This window comes from Corylus avellana, chromosome ca2 (assembly GCF_901000735.1).
Source record: "Corylus avellana chromosome ca2, CavTom2PMs-1.0".
NCBI classification, from domain to species: Eukaryota; Viridiplantae; Streptophyta; class Magnoliopsida; order Fagales; family Betulaceae; genus Corylus; species Corylus avellana.
In genome coordinates, this window is record NC_081542.1 from 11,339,319 (window position 1) to 11,351,344 (window position 12,026).

General features: G+C 36.9%; 2 protein-coding genes across 5 annotated transcripts; one reads left to right on the plus strand and one right to left on the minus strand.

Annotated features, from left to right (window-relative positions):
* Positions 1-3,637: 3,637 nt before the first annotated feature.
* Positions 3,638-6,525, plus strand: LOC132170589 (probably inactive leucine-rich repeat receptor-like protein kinase At5g48380). Of its 3 annotated transcripts, none has more exons than XM_059581612.1 (3): positions 3,638-4,122; positions 4,297-5,158; positions 5,279-6,525. In XM_059581612.1, exons 2-3 carry the CDS (start codon positions 4,298-4,300, stop codon positions 6,308-6,310), a joined length of 1,893 nt encoding a protein of 630 aa, XP_059437595.1. In that variant the 5' UTR covers positions 3,638-4,122; position 4,297; the 3' UTR covers positions 6,311-6,525. The 3 variants fall into 3 exon arrangements, with proteins under 3 accessions (XP_059437595.1, XP_059437594.1, XP_059437596.1); XM_059581613.1 differs by having other exon boundaries at positions 3,639-3,934; XM_059581611.1 differs by having other exon boundaries at positions 3,638-5,158.
* Positions 6,526-7,681: 1,156 nt separating this feature from the next.
* On the minus strand, positions 7,682-11,943 carry LOC132170590 (acetolactate synthase small subunit 1, chloroplastic-like). Of its 2 annotated transcripts, none has more exons than XM_059581615.1 (4): positions 11,287-11,943; positions 9,910-9,975; positions 8,007-8,129; positions 7,682-7,873 (listed from the first exon to the last, which is right to left on the minus strand). In XM_059581615.1, the coding sequence occupies exons 1-3, from the start codon at positions 11,395-11,397 to the stop codon at positions 8,046-8,048; spliced, it is 261 nt and encodes an 86-aa protein (XP_059437598.1). In that variant the 5' UTR covers positions 11,398-11,943; the 3' UTR covers positions 7,682-7,873; positions 8,007-8,045. The 2 variants fall into 2 exon arrangements, with proteins under 2 accessions (XP_059437598.1, XP_059437597.1); XM_059581614.1 differs by having other exon boundaries at positions 7,682-7,868; positions 11,287-11,935.
* Positions 11,944-12,026: the final 83 nt, after the last annotated feature.

The following is a 12,026-nucleotide window of genomic DNA, read 5'->3' on the forward strand; positions in this document are numbered from 1 at the left end:
ACCAGCCCTTTCAGGTTGACTGGCTGTGGCTGTGGAAGCATAGCGAATAGATAATGAAATCCACTGAACTCCCAGAGAATGAACAAAATCTGCCCTTCCAATTCCACAACCTGAAATTGGAAATGCGAATGAGTTCTGCCTAGAAAATCCAGCTGATAAAAGACCTGGTAATCCATCTTTGTTGACTGAAGATGAACCTCCTTCATTTTGATAATTAGTAACTGCAATTGGATGATTTGCAACCCAGCTTGAACTCAATAATTCATAAGATGGGGATGTACGTCCATGTTTGAAACTCGGGAAACCTTGAATCAAGCAAGTGGATTGATTCAAGGAATTGAATAGGTTTTTCCTCCTTCGCAAAATTGCTCTTGAAGCCATTATGACAATCTTCAGCCTCTATGCAGAGAAAAAAGGCAGTATATCTCATGCAGCCACTTGACTTAGCCAGCCTATATATACAGTGGTGCAATCACCCATCATAACCACATTATCAACAAGTAAATGAATTTTATATACTTCTTGAAGCTTTGATAAATTTAACTCAAACTTGCACCAATTCTCCCCAAATCATCAAATATGTGGTTCACTAACTCATATTGAACAAAGAAATTATAAACTAGATTTTCACATGGAAAAGGGGGGGAGGGGGGGTGGTGGAAGATTTTCTGTGCTTTTTCAAGTTTCTTAGTATTCATTACCCTCTTTTTGATTGCAAAGGATATAAATCTTAAAATTTGACTCTTGGCTCCCAAAACTGAAAAACTGAACTTGAATAAGCAAAGTGATCACTTAGGGTGTTGAGGATAGAAATATGAACAATAAAGGAAAAGATCAACAACGGTCAGAAACCAAATGAGAAAATGAAGAAAACTCCAAGGTTCACATTCCCTCTACAACATTGTTGTCCATGTACAGAAAAATTACATTCAATTCATACAGATTATGTCCCCCAAATTTCTATGTAGATCGATAATCCACAAGTACTTTTTTTCTTCATTCTCGGTTTTATCATGGTATCAGAGCGTAGCGTTGATTCTGAAAGAATGAAAAAACTCTGTTTCTTCAATTGACAAACAGAGTCTTTTTTTTTTTTCATACCTGTTGCACTTTGTTGCTTTTCTATTGCAGTGTCTCGGCAATCTCTTGCCGTGTTTTCTCCAGTCAGATAAACGTTTGGGCTGTCCTCCACCCGTCACAAGGCTTTGCCCGCTCCGATGCTTCCTCGGAGGCCCTGCCCACCCCAATCCGCGCTCAACCCGTGAATTATTGGTGCTGCGGCGGCGTGTCCTACCACTCCCGTCGTAGCTACCGACTCACGATCAGAGTTTCTCCTCCTCCTTTTTCTTGGGCTGTTACTGTTTGACACCAGCAGCTTCTGCCAGTTCCGATTCACCGCCGCTCCAGCACGTCCTCTTACTTCTTTGTGCGTTCTGTAATCGCACCAACGAGGAAGGAGATCACCTTTAATTCTGGGTTTTAGCTAAAATCTAGCCTTGTGAGAATATACTCAAACCGAAACGTATGAATATACCTTTCGTTTTTTTTTTTTTTTTTTTAAACAAAAAAATTTTATAAAAATTTTAGAGGTATATAAGTCATTTCATCTATATTAACATTTGTTTAATGTCAGACCCTAATGTCAGAAACCACCCGGTTCAATGATTTAGGATAAAATTTTGGGTTTAAATCTCTTAAGGAAATAGGCATGTGTGCAAGAATCAGAATGAGTGTAAAGAGAATATTTTCATACTTAACTGTATATGTGTAGGTAATTGTGGTTAATTTCAAATATGACATCACCTATGATATTGCAGATATTTGAATCCGACTATGAAATACTAAGGTTTCACGTAAAATATTTTCAGTAAAAAATATTTTCTTAAAAAATGATATTTAATACTCTAAAAACATATTAATTTATATTCTAAAAATACATCAATTTATATTAAAAATGTATAAGAGAATCACGTGGTCTATGTATGGACACTGAGTCGAGGAACTTCAATTTAATTTTCACTTGTTGAGTTGCAAGTAAGGGTGAAAATGCAGGCGCAGCCCGCATCCGCTATCCGCATATGTGGATGTGGATAGCAAAAACTAAAATCTACAAATGCAAATGCAGATAGCGGTTTTAGGATACGCAGATGTGGATATTATTCGCATCCACATTCCTTTATATATATTTAATATATATTATATTTTCTATATATACATATATAATATTTTTTAATTTATGTTTGTCGGATTTGTAATTTATGTTTCTTATGCTAGATTTATAATGTTGTTGGATTTCACTTTTAGAAAACTCTTTAATTTGTTCTGATTAATTGCCTTATATGTTATTCCTTTATTATTATTATTATTTTTAATTATTTTTTCTTGTTACCAACCATAAATTTACTAGAAGCTAAATATTAAAAAATGTCTGTGATGAAAATTTATTGACAAAATTATTAGAAAATGTGATATGAATAATAGTGTTCAATTATAAATAATTTTTTTTTTTTTTGGTATTTGTTGTAATATTTGTTACAAACATTCATTTTAAGTCATTTGGAAATGTTTTATCATTTGATAATATATTCTTAAAGGTTTTTATGAGAAATAAAAATTATCTTTAACCATTTTGATTTATAACCGTTTGTATTTATTACTTGGTTATAAGATATAACTTTTATGACCGTTCGTGTTTATTACTTGGTTATGAGATATAACTTTTATGGCCGTTTGTATTTATTACTTGGTTATGAGTTATTAAATAAAAATTAGTTTTAATTGATTTTTACCGTTTTGACCGTTAGTCTTTAACAAGTTTTATTGTAGTTTGACCATTTTGTTATTAACAAATGTTTTACCGTTTTTGGTGTTATGACCATTTGGACATTATAAAAAGAAAAGAAAACATCCACAATCCCATGGTAGAGTGAGCTTGCAACAAGAAAGAAAGAAAGACAAACTCATTTTCTTTATAAAAGAGTTTTGTCCTATTTTAGAAGATCAATTGTATAGAATTCTATTCTATTCAATTTCTATTTTCTATTTACGTTTATTTTTTAAGAAGATCAAAGGGTTGTTCTACTAGTCTTCGTTATTGGAAGTGCGTCCTTAACGAAGGTAGACGCTATAGTCTAATCCTGGGAGGTTGCGTGTCAAAGGATCCGATCGCACCGAGTTATACACTCCGGGAGGCACGAATCAACCTTTAAAGACAACGCTCTTGCGTGATTCTATAGCACATTGTGAGATCTTTCCATACTCTACTTTTCATCTCTTGTATTTTATTTATTTTATTGTTAATTTTTAGATTGCAATGGTTTTATATCAATGAGAATTTGTGCACCATCCAAAATTATTTCCAACAGTATTTACTAGAAGCAATAATTAGTGAATTACAATTTTAAGGTCTAAAACGCTCATTACCTCAAATGCGGATAACAAATAATATCCACGTTTATTATTTGCATTAACCGCACGAATGTAAATAGTAATCGCATGATACGGATGTAAATATAAAAAATCATTATTTACATTTTGCGGTTGTGGATAAAGATATTGGCTATTATTGCATTTTCACGCGTAATTGCAAGGGTGTGTGAGAACAAGAGAAGTAGAATAAGACTGGAAAGTTGAATTGGCATGATGAGATTGTATAAACAAACATTTTCTTCTCCAAATTGTGCGACCAACCCAACCCATTTGATACGCAAGCCTCTCAGTGGTCAAAACAGTCAAAATCCCATTCAATGTCACTCCTAAACAAGGCATCCACAGACTTCTCCCACTAATCCATGGCCGTCCTTTTCTACGCCTTTGGACTTTTCCGCCTCTGAGTTGTTGAAAAGTTAGAAAGACCGACACAAAAGGAAGTCTTCGTCACAAAACTGATGTTTCGTAGCTGATTCTTATGCTGCAGACAGCCAGAGAGGGTCTTGTACGTTTTCTTCTTTTCCCTGATATTTCTTTTTTTTCATTATTCTTCTTCTTATAGAAGATAGTTCCCATACAAAATACTTGCACCATTTTCTCTTCTGGGTATGTCCCAAATCTTCTTTATCTTTTATGTATAACTGGGATTAGTCAATTGCGTTTCAAATTTTCTTGGGTCTTCAAGGATCTAAGGTTAGTGTCTGTAACATCCTCGTATCAAATTTAGGGCTGCTGCTAGAGTTCCTACTGTTGTTGTTGTTGTTGTTGTTGTTGTTTCTTGTAACTCACTCATCTTGTAAGATTGTTTTTCCTTAAATAAATTGCTCTTGAGTTGGGTAAAATTGTTTTTCTTAATTTTATTCCAAGGATGTTGAATGCCAAAGATGTGGTTGTTGTTGCCCCCACTCTGATATTGTTTACGATGATGGTGTTGCTTAGTAGTACTAGTTCAAGTTTAGCCACTTTGAGTGATATTTACTGCTTGAGAACCATCAAAGACTCTCTTGAAGACCCTTATGGCTACTTGAACTCCTCCTGGAATTTCAACAACAATACCGAGGGATTCATTTGCAAGTTCACTGGTGTGGATTGTTGGCACCCGGATGAGAACAAAGTTCTAAACATCCGGCTTTCAGACATGGGTCTCAAGGGCAAGTTTCCTGCTGGCATCGAGAATTGTTCAAGCTTGACGGGCTTAGATCTTTCAAACAACAAGCTATCAGGACCCATCCCGGATGATATATCACATAAACTCACGTTTGTGACATCCCTTGATCTCTCATCCAACAGTTTCTCAGGTGAGATCCCGCTGAATCTTGCAAATTGTTCTTACTTGAATGTGCTTAAACTCGACCACAACCAGTTAGCCGGTAAGATCCCGTTGCAACTCGGGCAGCTCAGTCGGATCAAGACATTTAGTGTGTCCAACAATCTCTTGTCAGGGCAAGTCCCTGTGTTCAGCTCTACTTCTGTTGCAACGGCTGAGAGCTATGCCAACAATCTGGGACTCTGCGGGGGACCCTTGAGAGCCTGCCAAGGTGCCCCAAGGAAATCTCATGTTGGAGTCATTGCCGCAGCAGCAGTTGGTGGGATAACTTTTACAGCTATTATTGTGGGTATTGTTCTCTACTACTTCTCGCGCGGAGTAGTTATAAACAAGAAGAAGAAGGAAGATGACCCTGAAGGTAACCAATGGGCAAAGAGTATAAAAGGAACCAAGGGCATCAAGGTAGTCTGTTTTCTTTTTCATAATCAAATTAAATGACTGACTAGTACTACTATACTAACAAACATGTTCAAATGTTGTTTTCTTTTGATACTAACAAACATGTTCAAATGTTGTTTACAGGTTTCATTGTTTGAGAAGTCAGTTTCTAAAATGAGATTGAGTGATCTCATGAAGGCAACTGACAACTTCAACAAAAGCAATATCATTGGAACAGGAAGGACCGGAACAATGTATAAAGCGTTGCTTCCTGATGGTTGTCACCTTATGGTTAAGAGGCTACAGGACTCGCAGCGTTCAGAGAAAGAATTTGTGTCTGAGATGAACACACTGGGGAACGTCAAACACCGTAACTTGGTTCCCTTGATGGGATTTTGCATGGCAAAGAAGGAGAGAATTTTGGTGTACAAATTCATGGAAAATGGGAGACTCTATGATCAACTACATGCTGCTAGTACTAGTACTGAAGCTGAGGCTAGGAGAAGCATGGACTGGCCCTTGAGGCTCAAAATTGGGATTGAAGCAGCCAGAGGTTTGGCATGGCTTCATCATAACTGCAACCCACGGATTATTCACCGTAACATCAGCTCCAAGTGCATACTTTTGGATAAGGACTTCAACCCCAAGTTATCCGATTTCGGCCTTGCGAGGCTTATGAATCCGGTCGACACCCATTTGAGTACTTTTGTCAATGGAGAGTTTGGGGATTTGGGTTATGTTGCTCCTGAGTATCCCCGGACATTGGTAGCCACTCCGAAAGGGGATGTTTACAGCTTTGGAGTTGTTCTTTTGGAGTTGATAACAGGTGAGAAACCGACCCGTGTGGCTAGTGCTCCCGAAAGCTTCAAGGGAAGTTTAGTTGAGTGGATCACAGATCTGTCAAGTAATTCCCTTCTCCAAACTGCCATTGATAAGTGTTTGGTCGGAAAGGGTTTTGACAATGAGCTTACACAATTTCTTAAAGTTGCTTGTAATTGTGTGTTGCCAACTGCAAAGGAGAGACCTACTATGTTTGAAGTGTACCAGCTTCTTAGAGCTATTGGGGAGAGGTACCATTTCACAGCTGATGACGAAATCTTGATGCCATCTGATACCAGTGATGTTTCTTTTCCGGATGAACTTATTGTTGCTCAAGAAAAAACTCAGGTCCACTGAAAAACACTGGGTTTCTCTTTGACTGAGATATTCTAGTTTGATCTCATATGAAACCTACCTGTTTGACATATAATAGTTCTAGATGTAATGGCTTCTTGACATAATATTAGCATTATGCAAGATATATGTATACATAATATGTAACATTTCACGCCTGTTGGGCCACAGCTAATTGTATATATATCTATCTATATTAATATTCTACTTGGTTCTCATTGCCCCTATTTTATATTTGAAATAGCTTGTCGATTAGTTTTTGTTCCCTGCGTTATTAGACAATATCATGGGTTTTTTATAGTATGTTTGTAGAGACGAAAAGTATATTGTTTAGAGTCCCTCATGACATGCAACATTTCAGTGGTGTATCTTGTTTTTTTATTTTTCCCCTTTTTTGTTTTTCTTTTCAGCAACTGAAATAGGGATAGAAGGGTCCAACAACCATAAAAGGGTATACACTCTAACAACAAAGCCCAAACAATAAAGGCGGGACATAAAAAAACAATCGGCAATAAATTCATGAATAATTCCCATAAACAATTCTGAGTCTTTCTAACAAGTCGATAACATGTGGCAAAAGGGCACAGTGAAGAGCCCCGTAAGGTAATGGCAACAATCACCGTGATGTGCTTGTTGAGATGGAGATGCTGCCAAGAGGCGAGAACCAAACAGGTTCAGTAGTGTATTTAATTATCATGCATTGCTCCCTTGGAGATCTGCTAAGAAGCAAATTGTCTCGGAAAACAGGCTCAATGGCTCTAAGAGGTTGTGGGGTTTAAAAATTTCGAGTGTCTAACAATTTATTGGGTTGGTTATTGTGAGTCGGTAACATAGTTATATCAACCTCTTGGAATAATGTTCTTGATATACGTTGCATGATCTAAACAAAGTGGCTTTAAGCATATGCAGTAGTGAGTATAGCTAACATGCAAACAATAATTCCTGAAAGATCAACATCATCTGCAAAATTCTTCTTCGGAAGTAAACCTTCTTGATCCTACTATGAGTGAACAAATCTATTTATGCACGTGGATCCACATCCCCACTGTCAAAACCTGTGAAAAATCATATCAATATGTGCAAAACGCCTGCCTCCCCTGGGGGGGGGGGGGGGCAGAATGCCAGAAACCCCACTGTTGCTACTGATTTACCAGAACCAATTTATCAACTTCGTGCCACATTTGAAGTTATTGTCAAGAGAAAAGAAAAACAAAGTTAAAAAGTAAAATAGGGCTTTTTTTTTTTCTTTTTCTTTTTTTTTTACGCCAGGAAGGAACTAATTCAGATAGACAAGTTAGGTGCCTAGCCTAAACTCAACTCAGTAAATGCTGGCTATCTGGCGGAAGTTGAAGATTGTTTTCATGAGCTGGACGATACAACAAATACTCGAATAAAATAGAGAGAGACATTAATAGAGAGGTAAAGGTACATCCGCTCATGTCATTCATGTAATAGATACACTGTAGTTCGGTTAAAAGTCAACATCTTAAGTGCAAAGAGGAAACATTTATAACCTGAAAGAAGCACCATATTTTTCGAAACTCCCAAATGCCGCACTGATCTGCCCTTCAAGAGACCCAACACATATTAGGAACAAGTCAAAGTCATCAGCTTTTCCTCCACTATCAGATAATGAGAAAATGCCAGTAAAAAAGAATTAGAAAAAAGGAACCCATTAAAGGAAAGGCGAGGAACTCACTTAAGATGCTCCACCATTGTAAGCTAGTAACTCGAAGTATCACAATGGAAGGGGGTAACCACGGAGGTATGTGGAATCTACACCCGACTCCCGCACCAATGCCACCCTCCCTGTCCTTGCAACCTTCAAGAAAGATGAAATAGTTCGTAAATCTCTAAGATTAATTCAGCAAGAACAGTTTTCAATCACCAATATCTTTCTCAAAAGTTCCAAAACACCCTCTATCCTTATACAGTGTAACACAACCACCACCTATTTTAATATAAACATTAAATTCATCAAAAAAATAATAATAATATTATTAAAAAAAGAATGACATAAGATGACATCAGCATCTTTAACTACTCTTGCCCACATAAGATGACGTCAGCATCCCCCGGCCCCCCCTCCTCCTCCTCCTCTCTAATTTCTTACTTCTTTATCTCCACTCTCGACTTCTCTAGATTTTCTCTCTTTTTCTCAAGAGAATTGGTTACGCGCTTGTAGGCGCATGTGCCAGGGGTCTAATATAGTGAAGTTTTTGAGGATCTAACTTATGGCTTTGTTCACTACGATTGAAGCTAGTCAACCTCAAAGTGGGGTGAGTAGTATTACATATTTGAGTGGAAAATCTGGGAATAGAGGAAATCATGAATTAAAGAGAATGGTATGTTTGATGAATTATGATGTTAAGGGAGGTCAATCTCATGGAGTGACAGGTAGAGGGAGGGGTGGCAAATGTTCTTTATGAAACCTAAGATCATATCATAAAATGTGAGAGGCTTGAATGATAACAGGAAAATGATGGGGATTAGAGGGCTTCTAAGGGAGTGGAAAGGTGATAGTGTTTTGCAAGAGATAAAAATGGAGATTATTACTAGGGAGGTGGTTTGTAGTTTATAGGGTTGTAAGAATGTGGATTGGGTTGTATTTGGGGTCAAGAGGGGCATCAAAAGGTATTCTGTTAATGTAGGATAGGCAAGAGTGGTGGAGGAGATTGAGGAATCTGTGGGTAAGTTTGTGGTAGCGTGCTCTTTCAGATGCAATACGGAGAATTTTGAATGGGCTAATGCGAGTGTTTATGGGCCAGATGATGATGTGGAAAGACAATGTCTTTGACATAAGTTGGTGGGAGATGTCTTAGTGTAGTAGGGGGGATTTTAATGTAGTATGGTATCCTTGTGAAAGATCAGGTGACTTAAGGCACACACAAGCGATGGTGGAATTTTCAGAATTCATTTTTTAGCAATGACTCATGGATATTCCATGGATAAGGCGATGTAAAACTCAATAAAAATGGACCCAAGTAAGAGATTCTTTATGCCAGATATTTCAACCATCTTAAAACATTTTATATGAATTTTCCAAGGTTCAAAAATATCCCTTAGATGACAGTTTGCAAGGACATCAAATCAATGTACGGAGCTTAAACTTATCCCATATATAGCAGCATCAAGTAAATTCAGTTTATTATTAGGCAAAAGCTGGTTGACCGCACTTCAACCAATCATAGCAGCTAGGTTTCAAGTAACTCTCGGAATCTACAGTTTCCTGGGGAGAGGGGAAAGGATCTTGGAATCTACAGGTTACTGCAAATAACTTTTCCAATGTTTTTAAAATCTTTAATCTCTCTCAATATTGAGGCATGTCAAATTTGGTTGTAACTCAAGAATTATAGATCTAAACTTGGAACAATTTTTGATAAAGCTCACACAATAAGGATTGATCACATCAAGTAGCTTTGCAAGTTGAGTGCCTTCCTCATTTACATTTTCAAGCACTCATTTGAAGATCCTCACAAAAAATCGAGAATAAGCATTAACAGTATGTGAAATGTTTGAAAATGTTAATTGAATGAAGCAAAGACTTTGAACTAAGTTCACATGACAACTCAAAGTTACGACTATAAAAATGCAGGAAATACCTCACAAATTCCAAAAGGCTCTAATAACCTCTGTAGTGCAACCATCTTGTTAAAATCACCTGTAAGCTGGAGCACATGTAAACCAGATAGTATTAGTAAGGATGGAGAAGATAGTGGGGATTAGCGATGCCAGCCAGCTGAGCCAAGCTATCAGTAGCATGTTAATGAATGTCTTAGGTTAACTGCTATAATTTTGGTTTGCTTTCAAATAACTATTCTATTAAAGCTCAATTTTGTATCCAAACTCATATTATTATCCATCCATCAATTGTCAGTTTTCAAATAACATCTATACCAATAGACACTCAATCCCTCATTTCTAAAAAATTTTAGATAAGTAATCCCTCTTTTCAAATTTAAATAAACTAGAATGAGTAAAGCAGGGTAGGGTTGCAGATGAAGTTGAGCTGCTGTTCAATTTCTGCAGGTTCATAAGTATGGCCAAAGGTGTTTGTCATGCTTATATTGCCCCTAAAATGCTTCAAAATTAGGTGTGTTTCTCCAACTCGACCTAATCCCTAGAAATATGTAATTGACAATGAAATGGAGTGCTAATAAGAGTAGACAACGACATTATACTTACAGATGTGCCCATATAATGATTGGTGTCAATAAGGTAAAAGAGGAAAGATGAGATTTCATTGGATCTTTGTTTAAGAACCACCCACTCATACATAAAGTACTGTCTTACAGGATCAATTGGCAACTAACCAATCATAATACAACCCCCCCACCCCCACCCACTCATACATAAAGTACTGTCTTACATGATCAATTGGCAACTAACCAATCATAATACAACCCCGCCACCCCCACCCACGAAAAGAAAGAAAGAAAGAAAAGAAATGGAAAAGAAAGCATATTTGGTAGCAGAGGCTTGTTAAGCGATATCTGCCATGTGAAGTCGAGAACTTAGAGCTCTTACCACCCCGTAATAAATATAAAGCTATACATGCCATGTGAAGTTGTGAAAATGGCATTCTGTAGAAGCTATCATTCTTTTCAACAGACTTTTCCAATGCTGGAATAATCTCTTCTGATTTTAATGCATTCCTCTATCCTCTTACATCTTGAATGGTATTGATGTTATTGAGGTTCAAATGAAAAACATTATGCTTTCCAGAGCAAGCCTCTCTGTCACATCTATACTAACAGGTTTTTTTGTAAAAAAATAAAAGCACATAGGAAGGGCCCTTTCTCAACCCCCAAGATAGTGTTGTGCTCCATAGAAGATTAGATCAGAATTATCCTCTTCATTCAAAGGAAAGAATGCCATTAGAGTGATTCAGCGCACAAAACTGCTTTTAAAATCCTACAGAAAGTATGCTAAGGTGTAACAACATGCTGATAGATAGACAGATAGCTAAGAATTCTTACCTCAAGGGTAATGGTATGATCAGACACATCAACAGCTTTGGCCCGAAAAATGCTGGCGATATCAAGGACGTCCCTCCTAGCAGCAGTATTCACAGCAATCTTTATCAGCATAAGCTCTCTCTCTGCAAATGGCGAGTGAGTAATATCCCGAACCTGAAGAAATGACCACCTTGACTTTTATCAATAATGACTCACAAATTTAGGTGTTCAAGAATTGGGAAACCCAGTCACAGCAATAAGAACAGCATCTGTATGCAAAGATAGTAATGACCATTTGATTAACTGCACTCTTTTGGTAATAAAACAAATTAGGAGCATTAGTTCAAAATAACTATTCTATTAAAGCTCAATTTTGTTTGGCAATACTTAAGTTTAGGAAAGTATATTCTTTTTATTTTGGTTCGATAGAAATCTTTTTCCTGATGAGGAAGATCTATAGACACACAAACACATGTATGTATGTACGTTTGTATCTACATGTTTATATTGGGTACAAAAGTACCTTTTTCAAAACTTGTTTAGGCATAACAGAATTTTCTCGAACTTCAATATAACAAAAAGATCCAATTACGAGTAGAGCCTTGGACCCTTGATGGATTCCGATTATGAAAATCTGACGGAACTTTTTTCTTAAATGCTAATTTTTTCACATTTGTTCTTTATTCAAAGCTCCTATGTTCAGAAATTATTGATAAATATCTCTTGTTTCACCTTGGGAAGTACTTTCCACAAAACCAAAT

Coding starts and splice junctions, on each gene's coding strand:
- LOC132170589 (XM_059581611.1), top strand. CDS start 4,298: ATGTTGAATGCCAAAGATGTGGTTGTTGTTGCCCCCACTCTGATATTG. Junction 5,159..5,278: donor AAGGAACCAAGGGCATCAAG/GTAGTCTGTTTT, acceptor TGTTGTTTACAG/GTTTCATTGTTTGAGAAGTC.
- LOC132170590 (XM_059581615.1), bottom strand. CDS start 11,397: ATGCTGATAAAGATTGCTGTGAATACTGCTGCTAGGAGGGACGTCCTT. Junction 9,976..11,286: donor ATCATACCATTACCCTTGAG/GTAAGAATTCTT, acceptor CATGTGCTCCAG/CTTACAGGTGATTTTAACAA. Junction 8,130..9,909: donor AGCCTTTTGGAATTTGTGAG/GTATTTCCTGCA, acceptor TCTTTCTTGAAG/GTTGCAAGGACAGGGAGGGT.